Here is a 19,947-nt window from a genome sequence, read left to right as displayed (position 1 = left end):
TCTAAGAAAGCATTTCCAGGAGTTGGCAGCACTGAGAATCGTCAACAGACACAATGAACAAGTGTCAACACAACAGCACCAATCACATTCTTCTGCTATAATGTATCCACTGCTTTTTTTTCCCCATTCTCATCACAGACAAATAAACTCCTGTCTCAGCTTATGTGTAAGTCTGGAATAAGGCCAAACTTCAATTGCTGCAGCTGGGGTTAGGATTATCTGATGCCATGGTACAAGTTTTACAAACAAGGTTTTAGGATACTATTTATAGAAGTGTACAGCACCGAAAGATGAACAGCAACCATACACACCTACATCATGACGTCAATGATATGCAAGAGCTTCCTCTCTGTCTGTCCTCAGACAGACATGGTAGAGTGGGGTAACAAGGTTCCAGCATTCTCTAAATGCTGAAAAAGCATCTCTCGGGTGGATTGTGTTGAGCTCGCCGGGTGAAAAGATACCGGAGCTGCAGAAATGAGTCTTGAGACGTTCACTCGAGTAAACTTAAGATACAGAAATAAAGACTTGAAACTTGTTTCTGTGAGACTACTGTTGTGAGACTGCTGTGAGATTGTGAAGAGTTGCCATCAGACTGCAAAATAATGTTTCCATCCTTCAAATCCACCATACGAGTGTCAGACCAAACAAAATGCGTTTCTCAATTACTTTTTATTAAGTTAGGAATTTGAAAAAATAACTGATTCTCTTGTTTTTCTTAGAAGAACCAAATGTCGCATAGGATTTGCCCCTTTCTGGTCTATGTATCCCCACGTCTGCTGACTTATTTTTATCCCCCTGTCAAATTGACCAATAATTCTTCACCAATAGACCACATAAAACCCCTAAAATAGAATTTTTTAAACTAAGTAAAGCGCTGTAACATTAACAGTCTATAGTGTGATTAGTTTGAATGATAAAATCCCGAATGGACCACCCACTGTTAGCGTTTGCGTTCATCAGCCAATAGATGACATTGCAGCTAATTTACCTAATGATCCTGGTTCCATAAGCCTTGATCAATGCACGGCCAGACTTAAATCCCATAGAACATCTGTGAAGAGACCTGAAGATGACAGTTCACAGATGCTTCCCATCCAATCTGGCGAAGCTTAAGATGATCCACGGTTTCTGCTATGGTCATTTTGCGGTGGCGGCCCGCCGCTCCTACAGAATTTTATGAAATGTCATGACGTCGCAATTTGAAGACCCTGCGAAGGCTTTCATTTTGATACAACAAGACACAGCGATGGAGCGCTGTAGGCAACACGCCCCCGAGGAGAGGGAGGGAGAGAGACGAGTATATATGTATATATATATATATACACACATATATATACACATATATACATATCTCTTGTATATATGTATATTTATGTATATTAATATACATCACGTATCAACATAACTGTGCCTGTGTTTTAATTGGAGCTAGCACTTAGCATGCATGCTAACGTCCCAGTGAAACGTGGACTGAGTTAAACAGTCAAAATTCTGCCTCAGAGGAGCGACAAGGCTAAGTGCAGTAGATGCGGGGCATTTATGAGCTTCAAGTCGGGTCGCACCTCGAATCTGGTCAAACATTTTAGGCTGCACGACATTGCTTTGATGGACTTGTTTTCCTTGAATTTGACTTAGATAGATAGATGAATTTTATTGATCCCAAACTGGGAAATTCCGGTGTTACAGCAGCAGGTATCTTGGCACACAGCACACCTTACAAAATATTTAAAAGATATGAGAAAAACAAATGTAAAAATATAAGAAACTATAAAACTATACCACAATGAAGAATATAAATGCGCGTTAGCCTGCCCCCGCTGCTGAAAAAAATCCTAGAGGAAACACTGGGATCTGCCAGGAAGAATGGGATAAACGGCCTAAATCCAGGTGTGTTTTGAGTGATGGGTAAAAAGGCAATTTATCTATTCAGAATGAAATCTACGTTAAATTGATCTTAATACTTTGTGAGGCCACTTTAAGCAAAAATTGGACTAAGCACCAAGCAATGCTATTTTATCAGTCACATTTATCTGCTCTCCCTGCTGAGCAGATGATCCTGGAACTCCTTCATTTCCATAAACAAGAAGAAATTATTATTTTATTCTTCAATGGCTCCATTGTTTTAAAATAGGTATACAGATTAACACCGCTTACAAATACCTCTATGAGAAATAGGTAAGGTAGAAAAATATGTTAAATAGTGCCACTGACATCAGAACTGGTCATACAGGACTAAAGTGATACCCTTATACTGCAATCTACTGCCCAGTGTCAGAGAGCTCTGTCTCTATTGCAGGCCAAGGCTCCTCCAACAGGATAATGACCCAAAACATACTGTCCATCTAAAAGCAGCCAGAATGGATGAGAAAACTGAGATTCCTGATTTCCGTCAGACTGAACATCTATGGAACGAGCTGAAACTTGCAGTTGGGAGAAGACATTCATCAAACCTAAGAGAACTGGAACAGATTGCTCAAGAAGAGTGGGTACCATTTAGGGCTATACAGAGTAACAGATTTCTCAAAACTTTAGGTTAAGATCACAGTATTTCTGTCAATGCCATTTTCATTTGTTGCACTTTTGTAAATAATTTCACATTAAAAGCAAAGCAACATGTCAGATGTATTAAATATTTATTAGTAGTTGCCAGTTACTTCAGTCAGTTTCAGAGGGAATTGTGTTTTTTCTTTTTTAAGTGGAAGGGTACCAATCATTTTGGCGACGTCTGTGTTTGCTGGTTCCATAATAGGCTGCAACCTAGAGACGCTGTGGCGGAGAGGAGGAAGCTGAACAAACTGTTATCTATCATGGATAACCCCTGACCATCCTCTTCACCACACACTGGACAGACAGCGGAGCTCCCTTTCCAGGCTTGTTCAGCTTGTCTGTCACAAGTAACGTTACAGGATCGGAAATCTCTCCTGCCACAAGACTTTAGACTGTAACACCTCACCTCTGTCTAACAGAGACACAGGACTCTGTTTAACACAAATCCCAGCACAATTTCAGACTCATGTAACCAGGTTCCTAAGCACAATCCTGGCAACTGCACTATTTTAATGTAAATGCTCTATATGTATATACTTATTCTTTATATTTTTTATGATTTATATATTTTTTTACATTTGTATTTTGTATATTTTATAAGGTGTTTTGTGTGACTTATACCCGCTGCTGTAAAACCGGAGTTTCCCAATTTCGGGATCAGTCAAGTACCTACCTATCTATCTATAACCTATGATGACTGCAGTGGTACTGTACATCAGAAAGCATCAGTGCCTCTGTCCTGTTTGCTCCACTGCATGAACAGATGCCCTGTTGGAAGCACTAATACAACCGCTCCACTGATATGAGGTAACTTCACCCACACAAGGACAAAACATCAACATCCTTGTCCTGGCTTGAACCTCAGGCAAGCACATGATGCTGATTTAAAGTCAAATAAAACTAAGCTGATTAAAAGAAAACGGAGAAGAACATAAAGCAAGAGGTGGTGCTGGATAATTACGACACTGAAGCATCTGAGAAGCAACGTGTGGATGTTTATATTACATTCATTTAGCAGACGCTTTCGTCCAGAGCAACTTACAATAAGTGCCTTCAACCAAGGAGATATTACCCAAAAAGTGCAAGAACATTTATCAAATAGGCAAAGACAGCTTCAAGTGCTCACTTTAGGTTTGGGGTTGTTTTTTAGTATTTTTTTTAAAAGAACAGATGTATTTTACGTTCTTTACTGTTGATGGCAAAATTAATAACAAGTACTGATACTGATGTTATATGACATCAGTATCAGTACTTGTTAGGTAATTTAACACTTTCTTTAACATGCGTTAGCCTTGGTGGAGGTATGCGCTCTTCAAGCGCCCTTCTAGTTAGTTAGTAACACTTGTATAGCACTGATACTGTGTATTTTCTATACCCAAAGCCCAGTTTTCAGTATCTGTGATGAGACTGAAAAGTCAGACTGTTGCATCCAGCTCTGCCCCGGTCCACAACAGTAACAACACAACGGCTAGGTTGCCACCCACGTAAGGCAACAGATGCACTGGAAAAAAGTTAAAAACATCAACCGTACAACCTCCTTTGACTGCCCACAACCATTTAGCGTCAGGACTCTTGCCAGAAGCTTGTAAAAAAGGCCATCACCAGTAAGATAGTAATAGGCATGAAAGTAGGAGGAGGGGGAGGTGTATGGATTATGTTTGAATTAGTTTGAACAATTTACTGTATGTGCAAAAGTTCAAATCGGTTCAGGCTGGATTTTTTTGAAATAGTGACAGCCTTTGTGTGTGCCGAACCTGCCTGGCTGCCAGGCTTGCAGGGGCTGTGACTGGATAGAGTTACATATAACCTGGACCATATGGAGATAGGTTTCACACAGGCAAGCCATGATACATTTGTGCTGAGGTCCGTCTGTGCATGAGAGAGACCCCCTTTCCCGCCTAAGGAGTCAGCGAGCCTGACCTAGTTAGCTCCAATGAACGGACATCACATTCAAAACATTTTCTCTTCAACATAATAACATCCAGCAGCTGTGTGGAGAAGAAAAATGAAAATTCGACAAAATGGCAATAAAAAAGGTCAAAAAGTCCGCTGTGGCTGGCAGCCAATAACAACTTTACTCTGAGTTTAAAGGCATCTGGGCTACTCACCATGCACTTCCCTGACACACACAGTGTGTGTGTGTGTGTGTGTGTGTGTGTGTGTGTGTGTGTGTGTCTGGACAAATACAGACGGCCTGATCAAACTCCGAGTCAGACTTCAGATCAAACACATGTGTGTGCACGTGGCAGATAGGCTACCAGCTCCTTCTGACTGCTCCAACGAGCAGGTCACTCGGAAACTTGGCGAACCGATATCTGGCACGCTCTGCGCCGCTAATAGCATTTCTAGGACCCCTAAACAGTCACACGTGACAGCCCGCAGAGCCTTCATGTTTCTGACTGAATTCCAGGAAAGACTTTTCAACTTTGGATTTTTCAGTGAACACTACACCTGTCTGCAGCGGACACAGGGACCGACGTTGAACAAATCCTGCGCTTGTGACAGTCGTTCTTGTTAATCTTCTAACTGGTTTGATAATATTAACTGAATTAGGCCAATGAAACTATTCATGTGTCACAGTTCCACACAGTTCCACAATCCCACTCTTACCATGATGGGAGTATGTAGTATATTGTTCACTGTCAGTACTGAATATTTTCAAATAATAATGCTGCTTCATTACAACTTAGGTCTTATTGGATTTCTGAACATTTCTTGTCAGTTACAATAACAAGAAGCCAGGCTTTAAAATTTGAGGGATGTTTTAATTGAACTCAAATTTACATTAGTGTTCTGAAACTCGTACACGAGTTAACCTGCAGGTTCGTCTCCAGCCCGTCTAATCATTTGACTGCTCTCATTTCCTGACCAGTCAGACTTCTCTGTGGTGATCGTTATTGTTAAAACAGCCCACAACAATACTGGGCGTTTGACGCTGATAATGACATAACATTTATAATGAACCATGAATATAGTGAATGGGACCTTTTACACAGCAAAAATAAACTTGTCAGTGCTCTCTGGTGGACAAATTATATAATGGAGGATGGCCAAAGATTGTCAGCTGTGCCGAATGTGTCATCCGGGCCCTATTGCGTGTTATCATTACTAATAAAAAATGAAAACAAAATACTAAAATGCTGTGTGGTGACTCGTGGGTCCACTCAGAAGAAGAAAAAGAATCACACAAAAAACACCTGCTTTTTCATTGAGCTTTCACAGTTTAAAGTGGCCGCTCAAGAGCTGCAGTTTGGTTGACATCGTGTCAAACAGAACATTGACATAATTCCTACCACAGTACCACACACGAAAAGTATATAAGATGCTGTTAATGTACTTCACGTTGGTTTATAGCTTGAAGCTGGGACACAGGACGAGAGACTGCAGGTTCAACTGCTTCAGCTGGAAATGTTTTTTTGTTCTTTTTAAACCCACCCTGTGACTCACACTGTATGTACCCAGCAGGACCAAAATCGTGTCATTCACTGAAGGTCAGCTGAAAGCTCACACTGTCACTGAGGGCATGAAGGAGTAGAGTCTACTTCAGGAGCTGGCTTCAAGCCTGTATCTGCTGCAGAGTCCAGGACTGAAGGCTGGATCCCTACTTCTACACTCACTTTACATAAGAGCATTATCAAATGCCTAAGCTAATGCAGAACTTCTAATGATGTGGAAATTCATATTTTTTTTGAATTTGATGACCTTAAAAGATTTGAACAAAGGACTTTTGTGGAACGCTTTAAGCAGAGAACTCCATTCTTTACCTTGGAAAACAGTAGTTTGACGAAATGTGTAGTCCATTTACTAGCTTTTTCACATTTGTCATCTTTCCACTGATTAGACGGTGAAATGCCGTTGAGAAGTGCACAAAAACTCAGTAAGTGGAACTTGAGTTGAAGCTGTTTTGGCAAAGTCGTAACACAGTTTCCCCTTTAAGCTTTTATGTTTTTGTGCCTTCACATTACATTAACGTAGAAAATATTATGAATGTCTTGTGCATCACCTTTAACACATTTCCCCTGGTTTCAGCCAGTCACATTTGTCTTTGGAAACAGGATCTCCACAAGCTTTTGAAATCAAGTTCTGATGCTTTGGCTTGACAGTGTGACTTTGAACTAACTGACCCACTGGCAGGTCTGTGGGGTTTAAGAGATTAACTACAATGACCAATATGACAGGAGATTAAAAAAAAAAAAATCCAGAGTCTCTCCTCACCAAGCTGCAGTAATCCAACCTGCCTTTTCAGTGCGTTAAATAGGATGTTTTTTGAGCTCAGCTGCTTGAATGAAATGACATGAAACACACCAACAGTCCAAAAAGTAATGAAGATGGATTTACCAGCCCGCCACAGGTGCGTATCGACACCAGAGAGTCCGTGTGGTTGACGAGGGAGCCCGAGTAAAAGCAGAGCTGCTTCTTGGACAAGCGTCTGGTCGCTGCGCTCTGGTCCCGGCGCCTCTCCTCCACCACGAAGTCCGCCGAGAGAAACGCACTGTCCCGCGTCAGATTCAAGCACAGGTCCCTGCCAAAAGCAGGCAGCGTCACAACGAGGTTGTCCGGGTCAGGGGGTCCTCCCCGCGCGGCGTCCAGGGAGCGCCGGCCGCGGCGCCGCGGGGTGCGGACGGCGTTGTCCGGGGAGAGGCGCGCCTCCTGGCCGGACAGCAGCCTGGGGACCACTTCATCCGTCTCCAGCTCGGACTGGACTGCGGGGAGGGACAGTTTCCATCAAACGGCAGCCACGATAGGCAAAGAATACCCCCCCGCCCTGACTCGGTGAACTGGCTGAGCTGTGTGCGCGCACGCTCCGTGACTCCTGCAGCCACGCTCGGCTTCGGGGCTCAACTAGTGGTTTTGCAAAAAAAAAATCTGCAGCCCGTTACTATTACAAACATGTTTTTCATTCGCAGGTTATCATAGTGCAGCGATTGCTTTTTTTGAAAGTCGCAGGCGGAGGGGCTGAATCTAACAAGCGCACGGGAGGAAGCGCAGCGGTGATCCGACCGAAGACCCCCATTCAGTTGTGTAACTGAGCAAAGTGGTCGCTTCGGTTGCACCGTGTCTAAGATGAACGGACACAAAGCGCAGAGCCCACGAACTACCGGTTCTGAGTCGGTACTTACCAGTCAGCACGGCGCTCAGGAGCAAGAGGAGCAGACGGGTGACACGGCCGCTGCGCATGGTACAGCGGAGCAGGGGGGACCAGCTGCGGAGGAGGCGTGTGGCTGTGCCGCTCGGGGACAGGCGCTGCGACACGGAGTGCTCTGCGCAAAGTTTCCCCTGAAGTTGGAGAAGTTGGAGTCACCGAGGCTGGAGTAACTTTGTGGCGCACGACACGCCCACAGCGCGCGGACCGGCCCCTGCTGGTGTCGGATTGGGCCCCGTGACACCCAGACCGAGAAATCCCTGTCCTCTCATTGGCCCCGTGAAGCTGTCTGTCACTGTCGGAGGTTGAAACCCTACACGTGGTTTCGAGTGTAGAGGGGGGAAAAAGTGGAGGCTTTTACGCGCGCGTGTGTGCGTGTGTGTGTGTGTGTGTGTGCGTGTGTGTGTGTGTGTGCGTGTGTTTGTCTTTCTATGGTTTGAAACAATCATTGTGAGGACATGTTGGCGTGTCAGATATCATTTTCATTAAGATCCATGAATTATTCCCTGGGAAATTGGTAAAAATGTCCAAAAATGAAAAAGAAATAATCCCCTTAACACCCAACAAGCCCTCCAACTCATACGACAACATAGTTCGTCGTCTGAGTTAGGGGACAGGCTCTTAACACCTCTGGGATGAATCGACCACCAACTGAGCACTTGGCCTTATCCCCCAGTCTTGGTATCACTAACGCTCTTGTGGCTAAATGATAGCAAATCCCTGCCAGCTTCCAAAATCTGGAGGAAACCCAGAAAGCAGAGGAATGGAGGCTGTAGAAACTGAAAAAACGACACTCCTCTGAAGTCGGATTGGTGGAAATGTGTCTGACCATCTGACACGCCTTCCACACACAGGTGTGTGAAGGTGAGACGGGAACCAGGGTTTGAGCTTCACTCTTTTGTCATCACGGACACAAAGTATATCTGTGAGGGCAGCACGACGAATCACTTCCAGTGAGGAGATCTTGGAGTGTGAGCTGTTATCTCCATTTTCCAGCATGTCATCACACCTTGTGATGTCCACTTCCTGCGCCTCAGGATGCAGCGTGACCTGTAGGTGGTGGGATGAAAGGTAAAGTTGTACATGTTAGGGTGCTGGGTGGTTGTGTAGCACATTTGACTTTGACGTAGGTGACTGGAGATCCTCTCTCAGACCTACAGCTAATGTTCACTTTTGTCTTATCCACACCTTAGCTTAATCATAACAAACCTGCCATGTGCAATATTCTATTCAATTTTCAATTCAATTTTTACATAGTGAGGTCAATATTACAATATTACAGGGAAAACCCAACAGATCCCACAATGAACAAAGCACTTGGCGACGGTGGAGAGAAAAAAATCCCTTTTAACAGGAAGAAATCTCTGACAGAACCAGACTCAGTTGTGGGCGGTCATCTGTCTCGACCGGTTGGGGTGAGGAGAGAAATGGGGAAGAGAGGAGAGGTGGGCAGAAAGAGGGTGGGAGGAGAGACAGTAGGAGAGAAGAGAGATAGAGGACAGTTGTACAACCGCCGCTTTAGTCTTTAACAGACTGATACTTATAATTACAAAAAGTTACAATTATGTTGTTGTTGTTATTAGTAATAATAATAACAATAATAATGACGGGTTTGGGTCCTGCAGCTCTGGGGTCAGAGATACACTAGGAGAGAGAGAAAACACAAACAGGGTTAGTGATATGTAATGTAAATACATTGGGGCAGAGAGAGAAAGAGAGAGAGAAAGAGGGAGAAGGAGATTTAGATTTTTTAAAAAGAACTTTTATTAAAATTTACCAGAGAACATCACGGCCCTCTACAAATGAATTGAAAAACAAAAAACAAAAATCAAATAAATTGATGTACAGAATAAATCAAATCATAAACACAGAGTGAAAGATGAGCTCTTGCTCCGTCACTGAACACACAGCCGTGGTGAAACACCACTGGTTCAAAAACTCCTGTATGTCCTTCATCAGAGAGTGGAACCTGAAATCCACTCTCACGTACATTTGTGTCAGCTCTTGTCCGGAGACATTTGCTATCTTGTTTTTCCTGCTTTTATAAATTGACAGTTTGGCCTGACCAACAACAAAATTCAACAACTGCCCCTTTGTCGCATTTTGTTTTCTGTAGCCAGCACCATAAATAAAAGCAGTCTCCGTAAAAACCTCCCCACTGTCGAAAAACACCGTCTTTAAAATGCTAAAAAGAGGTTTCAGTCTGTGACAGTCCAGATAACAGTGAATGATGGTTTCCATGTGTGGACAGAATGGACATGTGGAGGACATGGTGGGATTTATCTTGGACGGAAAGAGATTCACCGCCAGCGCCCCGCGGAGGATCCTCCACTGCAGGTCTCCAGACCTCTTGTTCAGTGGAGGCTTGTACAAGAGTCTCCTCACTCGCTTGCCGTCTCGTGGCAGTCTTTCCTTCCACACCATGTCCTTCCTCACACTCAGTGCCTTCCTGTGTGTGGCCAGAACACAGTTTCTGTACAAACCTTTTCCAGTTTGCATGTGAAAATCAGCAGCAGTGCGTGGTTTATTTTGTGCCGGTGAGTCAGTATGATGTATTAAATCGGGGGCTTCGGTCCCATTGAAATAGTCCTGCAGCATCCCTTTTTCTTCACTGTCCAGTCTTTTGTTCCACTTGTTCAGAATGTTCCTGGTGTGGCAGGCCGACGTCAGGCCCAGCAGGGAGGCTACTGCCTCCGTGTTCAGGAAACCAGGACCAGCAGCCACCATGATCCCCCTGAGCTTTGTCAGGAGAGACGGAGAGGGAGAGAGATGCTCATGATATAAGTTCCCCCAGCAGTCTAGGCCTATAGCAGCATAATAAAGAAATGGTTTATTAAACACCTGAGCAGTTCTAACTATAAACTTTATCAAAGAGGAAGGTTTTAAGTTTATCTTTAAATGTAGAGAGGGTGTCTGCCTCCCTGGTTCCAGAGGAGAGGAGCCTGGTGGCTGAAGGTTCTTCCTCCCATTCTACTTTTACAGACTCTGGGAACCACAAGTAATCCTGCATTTACAGAGCGAAGTGATCTATTGGGATAATATGAAACTAGGAGCTCTGTAAGATATGATGGAGCTTGATTATTAAGGCCTTTGTAGGTTAGGAGCAGGATTTTTTATTCTATTCTGAATTTTACAGGAAGCCAATGCAGAGATTCTAACACTGGAGAAATATGATCTCTTTTTCTAGTTCCTGTCAGAACTCATGCCGCTGCATTTTGGATTAGCTGGAGGCTTTTCACAGACTTATTGGGGCATCCTAGCAGTAATGAATTACAGTAGTCCAGTCTAGAAGTGACAAATGCATGGCCTAGTTTTTATATATCCTTTGGATGTTTCTAATGTTCTATATATTGTGCAGGTGAAAGAAGACTGTCCTCGAGACTTGTTTTATGTGTGGGCAAAGGTAACTCCAAGGTTCCTCACAGTAGAGCTGTCTTGAAGACAGTCCTGAAGTTCGTCTACCTGATAAGGGTCATCTGGCTCTATTGATAAATACAGCTGGGTATTATCAGCATACCAATGGAAATTGATGTGGTGTTTTCTGATAATATTGCCCAAAGGAAGCATATCTAAAGTGAAAGTATCGGTCCCAGAACAGAACCTTGTGGAACTCCATGACTCACTTTTGTATGAATGGAAGATTTGTTGTTAACGTTAACGAACTGAAATCTATCAGTTTAGTAGGACTTAAACCATTCTAGTGCTGTTCCTTTAATACCAATGTGTTCTAGTCTCAGTAACAGAATCTTGCTATCGATGGTATCAAATGAGGCACTAAGATCTAATAGGACGAGAATAGGGTTAGGCTATAGGAATACTGTTGAATGAATTATGAACAAATTGTTGATTTGGGTCTTCTTCCTGGAGGAAAAGGGATTAAAAGAAACCAATGAATGAATGATTTGTTTTTTGTATGACATGCACATTGTACATATACTGTATGTGTTTGGAATCTAACACAGCACATACACCCGCTGATTTAGATATACATATTCTAATGTATATAACAGTGTAGCACCTGAACAAAATCACATTGAATTAAGAGGAAAAAATGGCAGAAATCCTGACTGTAATGCAGTGCCATGGAACAAAAATGCTGCTGCTTGCTTTAACTTGTGGAATGACACTCTTTCAAATCTGAATATGTTTTAACTCTTGTACTGTGATGCTCTTACAGCTTAAGTTAAATGATAGGTTCAATTGATTTTTTCCCATGTTTATTAAAAAGAGCATTCACATGCCATTATATACATATAAATAATTTTTGTTCACTGTAATTGTTTCTCTGTACTTGCCAAAAAGAGTTCCCTTCCATAAGCTGTTTCAATGTACTGGGAGTGATGAGGCATACATTACACACACACACACACACACACACACACACACACACACACACACAAACCACTAACTCACCACAGCAAGTTTTTTTTTTACAATTTGTATGTTTGTCATTTTGTTGTTGTGTTAGCTACTGTTGTTAGGAGGTGATTTTTACTTTGTATTTTATGCAGTATATTTCATTTATCAGGCTGTCCTACCGACACTCCCATTGTGAGCCAACATCTGCATATTATCTGTTATATCTGGGGGATATCACTGAAGTTCATTGGACTCACTGTCATGTGCTTAAAACCAGTTTGAGACTTTTGCTTTGTGACATGGAGCATTATCCTGCAGGGAGTAGCCATTGGAAGATGGTAAACTGTATCAATAGAAGGATGAACATGGTCAGCAACAATACTCCGACCATCACCAGCAGCAGAAGCCTAGAGTGATGGCATAAGACAGGTTGAGTCCATGTATTGAGGCTTTACCTAATAGTGACTGTATGTGTCTTTTATGAGTCTCCTTTTTTTCTTTTCTTTTTTTTCTCTCATTCAAACAAAACTATGTTAGCAGTTGTTGAAACTTGGCTGACTCCAGTAGACACCTACATACCCTCAGGGTAGAGCCTCTCTTGGATTTTCTCCCATCACTGGCTTGAGTAAAGAATAACTTTTACACAGAAACATGACAACCTCAGTAAATCAGTGAAACACACAAGTTCCAGGTTGAATTTCATACAATTGGGGTCAGGGATGACAGATGACAACAATAGGTTGATTTGATCATCTGCTTTGTACTGGTGTGATGGTCCGGGCAACAGCTTCCGCTGATAACACAGCAGTCACAATTTGTATGAAAGCGTTCTGTGGCGTTTTCTGGACAATCTGTGTTTTGATCTTCTGAACTGACCACAGATGGCTCTTTAAGGAGGCAGAGGGGGTGATATAGCAGGGCCAGGTGACCTCCTTTTATAACCCCCACACTGCCAGGCTGGTCAGCTCACACTTCGTCGGAGCCTCTTGATGTGTTGCTGTGCTCTTTAAAATTAAATGTTGTGTGATTGTGTGTGTGTGTGTGTGTGTGTGTGTTCAGAGATTTTTTTCATAGAAAACTGTTAATTCACATCAACACTTATGATGAAATTTCAGTTTGTCAATTAGTTCAATTTTAGCTTGATCTTCGGAGACCAAGAAACCCACACCGGGTGAAGCCTGGTCTCTAAAAGCAGCTGGTCTCCTCCAGCAGGCAGCTACTCCCCATGTGGTATCAGGCAGACATCAGGAAAACTCATCGTCTTGCCTCATTTTTAGTTTATATTCCTGCTCAGAGGTGAGTGTGAGGCACAAATGTCAAGAGAGTAGGTGGAGTTGTGAGCAACTAAAACGTCAGTGTTCAGGGGAAACTAAATGTTTGAATTTTCAACCGTCCCATGCTTTGGCATTGGTAGTGCGACTTTAAGAACGTTTCTGTCTGTACCACACTCAATCACCAAACAACCTTGAAAAATTAAGACATTATTTGAAGACTCTCTGATTCCATCTGGACAAAGCATTTTAGCATCCCATATTTCTGCGACAGGAGAGCATATAGGAACAGTTAAAGAGAAAAAGACGAAAGACAAACTAATTTAAAAGCTTCACTGACAGTGAGAGTCAGAGTGTTAACACAGCAGAATAAACTACACAAAAAATAATTTAGAACAAATGTTAATGCTCCATGGACACGAAAGTTAATCCACAGTCAGGGTCTTTCATGTGTCGGGAGTCTGGGCACTTAAATCAGTGTGCTAATGGTAACACATCTCTTACAGGCTTCATCACAGTTAGCTCTATTCAGCCTGTGAAAACAGTCGTTTAATTCACCCTGTGGCTCTGGAGGAGTTTGGGCGTGGAGACAACATTCAAAGAGAAAACCTGCGTGACAAAGTGGGGATGTAAGGTTTGCAAGATGTGGGTCTTTACCAGTCAGGACAAGTCGTACAAAATATATTGAAAGCTTTGCTACTTTGATTTTTCTCCCTGCTGTTTAAAAAAATCTGCATGGCTCTTTTGGTGCAACACCAATTTTTCAGCAGATTGATGGGCATAAAGCCACAATATATTTTTTATACCTTTGGTTTGTTAAGGATCATTTCAGTTCTTTTCATTGGCCATTTAAATCCCATCTTACATTCACAGTTTACATTACTTATGATCACAATCAAACCAGGTCTCGGTTGCTTTAGTGGTTCACATCTGCCTGCAGATGGAAAAACCTTTTGACCTCTGTTTGGTCAAATGTGTTTAACCCTTGTGTTATGTTCACTTTTTTGACCCTTTGGTATTGTTCCGGTCAAATTGACCCCGGACATCATTTGGGTTTAAAGAAAAAAACATAAATAAAAAATAACATACAAAATCCTTAACATATATTGTATTTATCTCAATGCCCAATAGTATAGATAACATTATGTGATTAATGTTTGCAATTAATCTCTGCTAGATCACATTTAACAATTTAATTGTCATTTGTTTTTTTTGGAATAAAATTAAAATCTATGTGAAAATTCGACTAAAATAAAGATTTAACATAAATCAATCTTCTCTAGGAATAAGTTAAAATGAAACAGTTTAGTTCATTTTGAACTGATATTGTCAATTCATTTTCATTTTTATCTGATATATAATAAGATCAAGTCGTAAAGGAAATACAGGTGATGAACAATGATTGAAACAAAAGAACCAAACTTAAATTGTTTTAGTGACTGGCTAATGTCTATGATATATCTATGCATAGCTATATATCTATATCTATATGTATATAATGTATATATACATATAGATATAGCTAGATATAGTTAGCTAGATAGCTAGATATAGATAGATAGATTTATTTATCTCTGTCTCTCTATATATATAGATATCTATATATATATATCTAGAGAGAGTCAGGAATCAACAGTATCATGTACATGTACTCATGTATAATGTACACGAGGCCCTGTTGATCTGTGTGTTTGTGTGTGTGTGTGTGTGTGTGTGTGTGGTTGTGTATGTGTGTGTGTGTGTGTGCATGCGTGCATGCATGTGTGCTTATGTGTGTGTGTATGTGTATTTGTGTGTGGGGTATATGAATGACGTAAATGTATGGAGAATTGTATTTAAAAAACTAAAAAATTGTACACATGTTCTTCACAGAAATTAAGCCAAGGCCATGGAGTTTCAGGTTCAAAAAACCTGAACGTGTAAATATTTTTTAATATAAAAGTAAAAGTTGAAACGGGTCAATTTGACCCGCACACCACCAATTTACATTTACAACAAAGCATTATCCACATTGTGCTGACATTTTCAAAGTTTTATTCCTGATTATATTCAGTCACAAAGAAGGTTTCAACAGTCAATCCAGGCAGATATCGTTCCATTTTTCTGTTGCACGTAGTCAGCAGTCTAGTCCTGCTCCATGTTTTGACAAAGAGTAGCCTGAAGATGAGCGCCATCTTGTGGATGACCGTGAAATCACACCTAAAGAAGAAATTCTCATTTTGAATCAGAAGAACAATTAGTAGGGCAGAAGCATTGTCATTGCTCCACAGAGCCCCTTAAATCATATATTCATACATATTAAAACATACTATTGTCATATGAAAAATGAACCGTTGTCTGGTTTTCTATGCTTGTTTTCTCCAGAGTATGGAGAACAGTTATAAACAAAACTTATGAACTCATCACATGGCTAATTTCCAACAAGCCCCCCACATGAAATGACAAAATTCTTAGTTTTATCATGTTCTCTGTCACAACACAGAGGCGTTTTCAGGTCTCACACTCCTTTGTCTCTAACCGGCCTTCGAAAACAACAGTTACTGTTGAAGAATAAATCACTTTTATAATGTGACAGTGATGTAGTCATGTCGGTACACATAAGCATCAATATAACTAATCCAATTCTTGTTCTTAAAAATTGCTTTTTGGTATGAAAAGGAATGGGGGTCGGGGGGTTGTACCCAAGAGCCTTTCTTTTTCTCATTGTGAAAACTTTCCTGCCTGCCGTAAATCTAGCCATTTAAGTGAACAATGATAAGCAGCAACTCACAAGAGGTAGACGTGTCTGCATAAAAAACGAGACAAACTGCACTCCAGCAATAAAAGGGACAAGTAGAGCGCAATATTTGCAAATCAAAAATATGATTTAAAGCATATCATTTTGCCAACTAAAATCACAGCAGCGACGTAACTTCATCCGTAAGTCATTCAGTCAGGGACAGGCGTTTATAGGTCTGGCCACCAGCCAAACAACCACAGACGGTTCTTGAAAATAAACAGAGGCATAAGATTGAGCTCCCTTCAAAAAGCCATAATTCTGGTCTCTACCAACTTCATACATATGCTTCAAAATTCAAAGGAACTGATTTATTTGTTTTACAGTGTTTGGTTGTGATTTTCTTCACAGATGAAACATGTCAAATACAAAAGAAAACAAATGGAATATGATGCACTGCTACATTACACTGTCCAACAGTAAATAAAAAAGTTCAGACTAGCTCCAAATTGTCCAATTACAACAGTTAAATGTTGCTTGAACATTGATTTACCAGTAATTTAAAAATTACATTTAACTAAATTAAATTAAATTTCTGTGATATTATACACTAAGTTGAGTAGCTAGTCTGCAGTAAATCCTAATTGTAATGTTCTGAGAGTACATATACAGTAAGTACATAAGTAAGTAAACATTCACAGGAGACACCGATTTATGAGTAGCCCCCTTTTACTTATGATGCCTCAGGAAGCATTTTAAATGCATGGCTTTATATTGCAGCACTGCAACTCTCAGGATCTAAATACCTTCTCCAGCACTGATCAATGTACTCCTCCTGTGGTGACGTGGTAACACTTTTATCTGACAATTTTTGCCTTTAGTTGTAGTTGGATGAGCTGTGATCCATTCTACTGCGAGTTTTAGATTAACGGTTGGATCATGATTTTAGGTAGAATAACTACTTTGCTATAAGGTTATGGGAGTTTCATCGTCATGGTGACACATCCAAAAATGTAAATACAAAATAAAAAAATGTTATTATAATGGTCAACACTCTGTGTTAAGGTCTGATTTTTTGTTGATCAACCACCTCAAGTTCCTCCCCACGTGGCCTTTAATCGCTCGATGACATCTTCACCTGACATCTTCTTTTTTTTTGATGTCTTAAACAGAAGTATTTATAGGAGCTCATTATTGAGGGGATTTCTGGTTTTCGTACAAAGATCAAAAAAAGGTCAATGCATGATGTCCCAAAAACCCTCCATATCCCGGTCAGCATGGTGTATTAAAGTCTCAGAATCATGTCGTCATTAAACAGATGGTATGGCACCTTAGAATCAGAGTGTTTAGACTTTAATCTAAGTCTTTGACTTCCAGAGACAGTGAGCTGACCTGCTTTTCGATAAGATGACCTCGCACAGTGCACCAAGCACAGTCTCTTACACAAGAGAGGAGAAAATTCTACGACCATCACAGTAAAGTTATCAAATCCTAAAAGAGGATGTAACATCCTTTTTGCTTTGCCCGTGTGTCCCTGTGTCATGATTCCGTGTTTTGGTTTCCTGTTTTGTTCTTAGTCCCTTCCCACGTGTTGATTCACTTCCTGTCCTGTCTTGTTTCTGGTGTCTTGTTTGTCCTGTGTCTCCTGCCCCTGTGATTGTCTGCACCTGTTCCTGATGTGTCTCACCTGTGTTCTAGTTGCCCCGCCCACCTTGTGTGTATTTAGTCTCTGTGCTTCCCTTTGTCTGTGTTGGGTCGTCTGTTGTGTTTCCCCAGTCTGTCCGGAGACGCCTGTTTCTGCTGTTTTCCCCCGGTCTGTTTCTGCATTTTTCCCCCTGGCTCCATTAGTTGGATTACCTGTTTTTGCTACATCTCGTGGACACCCTTGGTTTGATTCTGTTTTTGTATATTATTAAATATCCTCTTTTCCCTACATCTGCATTTGGGTCCTGCTTCCTGATTTTTTTTTGATTTGGATCTTCGTTAGTTAATTTACACCCTTACTTGTATTCATGGACAATTTAAAAGAGACTTAGGATGGGAATACAAGGAAGGGTGTCTGCGCAGGGAAGTTTCCCTGAGGCCCTGGTGGAGGAGTTTGTTGACTGGCTGGCTCAAGGACTTTTTGACTTTTTCCGCACTCCCACCCAGTCTCCCAGTGTGCCATCCAGCCAGCACCCCAGGTGGCTAGCATCAGGCCTGCTAGCATCATGGTTCCGAGTGTACAGCTGGTCTCCACGTCGTCAGTCGGAGGACAAATCGACAGGTTCCCCGTCGTTGGTTCGGCCGAAGTCTGCTCCTCCTCGGTGCCAGTCGGGGGACCGATCGACATGTTCCCCGTCGGTGGTTTGGCCAACATCTGCTCCTCCTCGTCCTCAGTCGGTAGGGCAAAGAGTGGCGTTTCGCACTCCAGGGATTTTTGGATTATTCGACTCGGGCTAAGAACAGGCCAACAACGTCGGCAGGCCTGCGGCTTGCTTGCCTCCAGCTTGCTTGCCTCCAGCTGTCCTCCATGTCTCCAGTCTATGGGCTGATCGACACGTTTTCTGTCGGTGGTCCGGCCGACGTCTGCTGCTCCTCCTCGTCTTCAGTCGATGGACCATCGACGCGTCCCTCGTCGGTGGTCCGGCCGACGTCTGCTGCTCCTCCTCGTCTAAAGTCGATGGACCGATCGACGCGGTGCTCGTCGGTGGTCCGGCCGGCATCTGCCCCCCCTTGTCTTCAGTCGATGGACCTATCGACGCGCCGCTCGTCGGTGGTCTGGTAGGTGGGCCGATCGACGCTCTGCTCCAAGTCGCTGGTCGGTGGGACACGACGAGGGACTAACTCAGCATCTATTTTCTTTCTGTTGCTTTAAAAACTATTCAGAGAATGGGAAGATATTATTTTGTACTGGGTTATATTCGATTCTGTCTCCCCTGTTTAGACAAATGTACCTCTCCATACTGCTTTTTAAATGAGGGTTTTCTCATTAAATACATTAGCCCTTGTGATCAGGCTGCGATAGTCTCGAAAAAACTGAAAATACCCAGTAAAATTGTTTGCACATTAACCTTATAAAATGTAATAAACCATAGCAAAGCTTTAAATGACTGACTCAGTGTCATTTGTTAACATTAAGAACAGTGGAGGGCCCATCATGGTTCCTTGAGGGACACCTCAGATAAAGTGTTTGAGCTCTGAGCGCTTACCTCCTACATCTATTGTCTAGACTACCAGAGGCATATCAAGGTTTAAATTTTTAATGCCTCTCTATTAAAACAAATTCCTTGAAACATCTGATGCACTGTCAAATGAGTGATTTCCTGCAATTTGCAGGATTCTTTTTAAAGATAGGTATAGGTTGAATAGAGGCTGGGTCATGATGATATACTCTGTAACTTGCAGCAATATTTAGCATTTCTTTAAAACAAAGACTTTTCACATTTACAAGAAATAGTGCAGTGCCGCGTAATTCATCAAGCAATTGGGGCTGAGAGATCTAGTTTTGCTATAGTCCACAAACGTTTGTTAATGTTGTGAATGAGCGGCAGCATGTGTACAAAGGCACACTGCGAATGTAGAAGACGTTCAAATCGGTCTGCAGTCTGACTGTTAAGTTACGCTTTTGAGCTATGACACAATATGTTATGTTCCACTGCTCGCGAGGAGTCTCGCAATTTTGTGTTGTCATGGAGATGCAGAGTATCATGGGAGCTCCAGTCCTCACCATCATTGCTGTCATTGTAGTCATCTTCTCTTTGTGGTCAACCTGATCTACTACACTTCATCTCGTTGAAGAGATTGAGCACTCAAAACGTACCCAGGCTCTCCTACTGTTTTGGGAGAGTAGGGTTGGGGTCCCCCAGGGATGAACCACTTTTGATAAACGTGTCTGACTAACGAATATGTTTAAATGTAAATTATTG

At 42.0% G+C, this 19,947-nt stretch overlaps 1 protein-coding gene across 4 annotated transcripts in view; it reads right to left on the bottom strand.

Moving 5' to 3' along the window:
* Positions 1 to 7,887, bottom strand: part of adamts17 (ADAM metallopeptidase with thrombospondin type 1 motif, 17) — a 143,817-nt gene extending 135,930 nt beyond the window's left edge. For 2 of the 4 annotated variants that reach the window (XM_035628405.2, XM_035628407.2), the window contains exons 1-2: positions 7,671 to 7,886; positions 6,889 to 7,253 (exon numbers count right to left, since the gene is read on the bottom strand). In XM_035628405.2, coding sequence (XP_035484298.2) covers positions 6,889 to 7,253; positions 7,671 to 7,728 — 423 coding nt within the window. In that variant the 5' untranslated portion in view covers positions 7,729 to 7,886. Of the gene's footprint in view, positions 1 to 6,888; positions 7,254 to 7,670 lie in introns of all 4 variants that reach the window. The other 2 variants (XR_004790516.2, XM_035628406.2) reach the window with 2 other exon arrangements.
* Between the last annotated feature and the right edge of the window lie 12,060 nt (positions 7,888 to 19,947).

Source organism: Scophthalmus maximus, chromosome 4 (genome assembly GCF_022379125.1).
Source record: "Scophthalmus maximus strain ysfricsl-2021 chromosome 4, ASM2237912v1, whole genome shotgun sequence".
Taxonomy (NCBI): Eukaryota; Metazoa; Chordata; class Actinopteri; order Pleuronectiformes; family Scophthalmidae; genus Scophthalmus; species Scophthalmus maximus.
The sequence above is the reverse complement of the archived record's forward strand: the minus strand, read 5'-3'. Positions and strand labels throughout refer to the sequence as shown.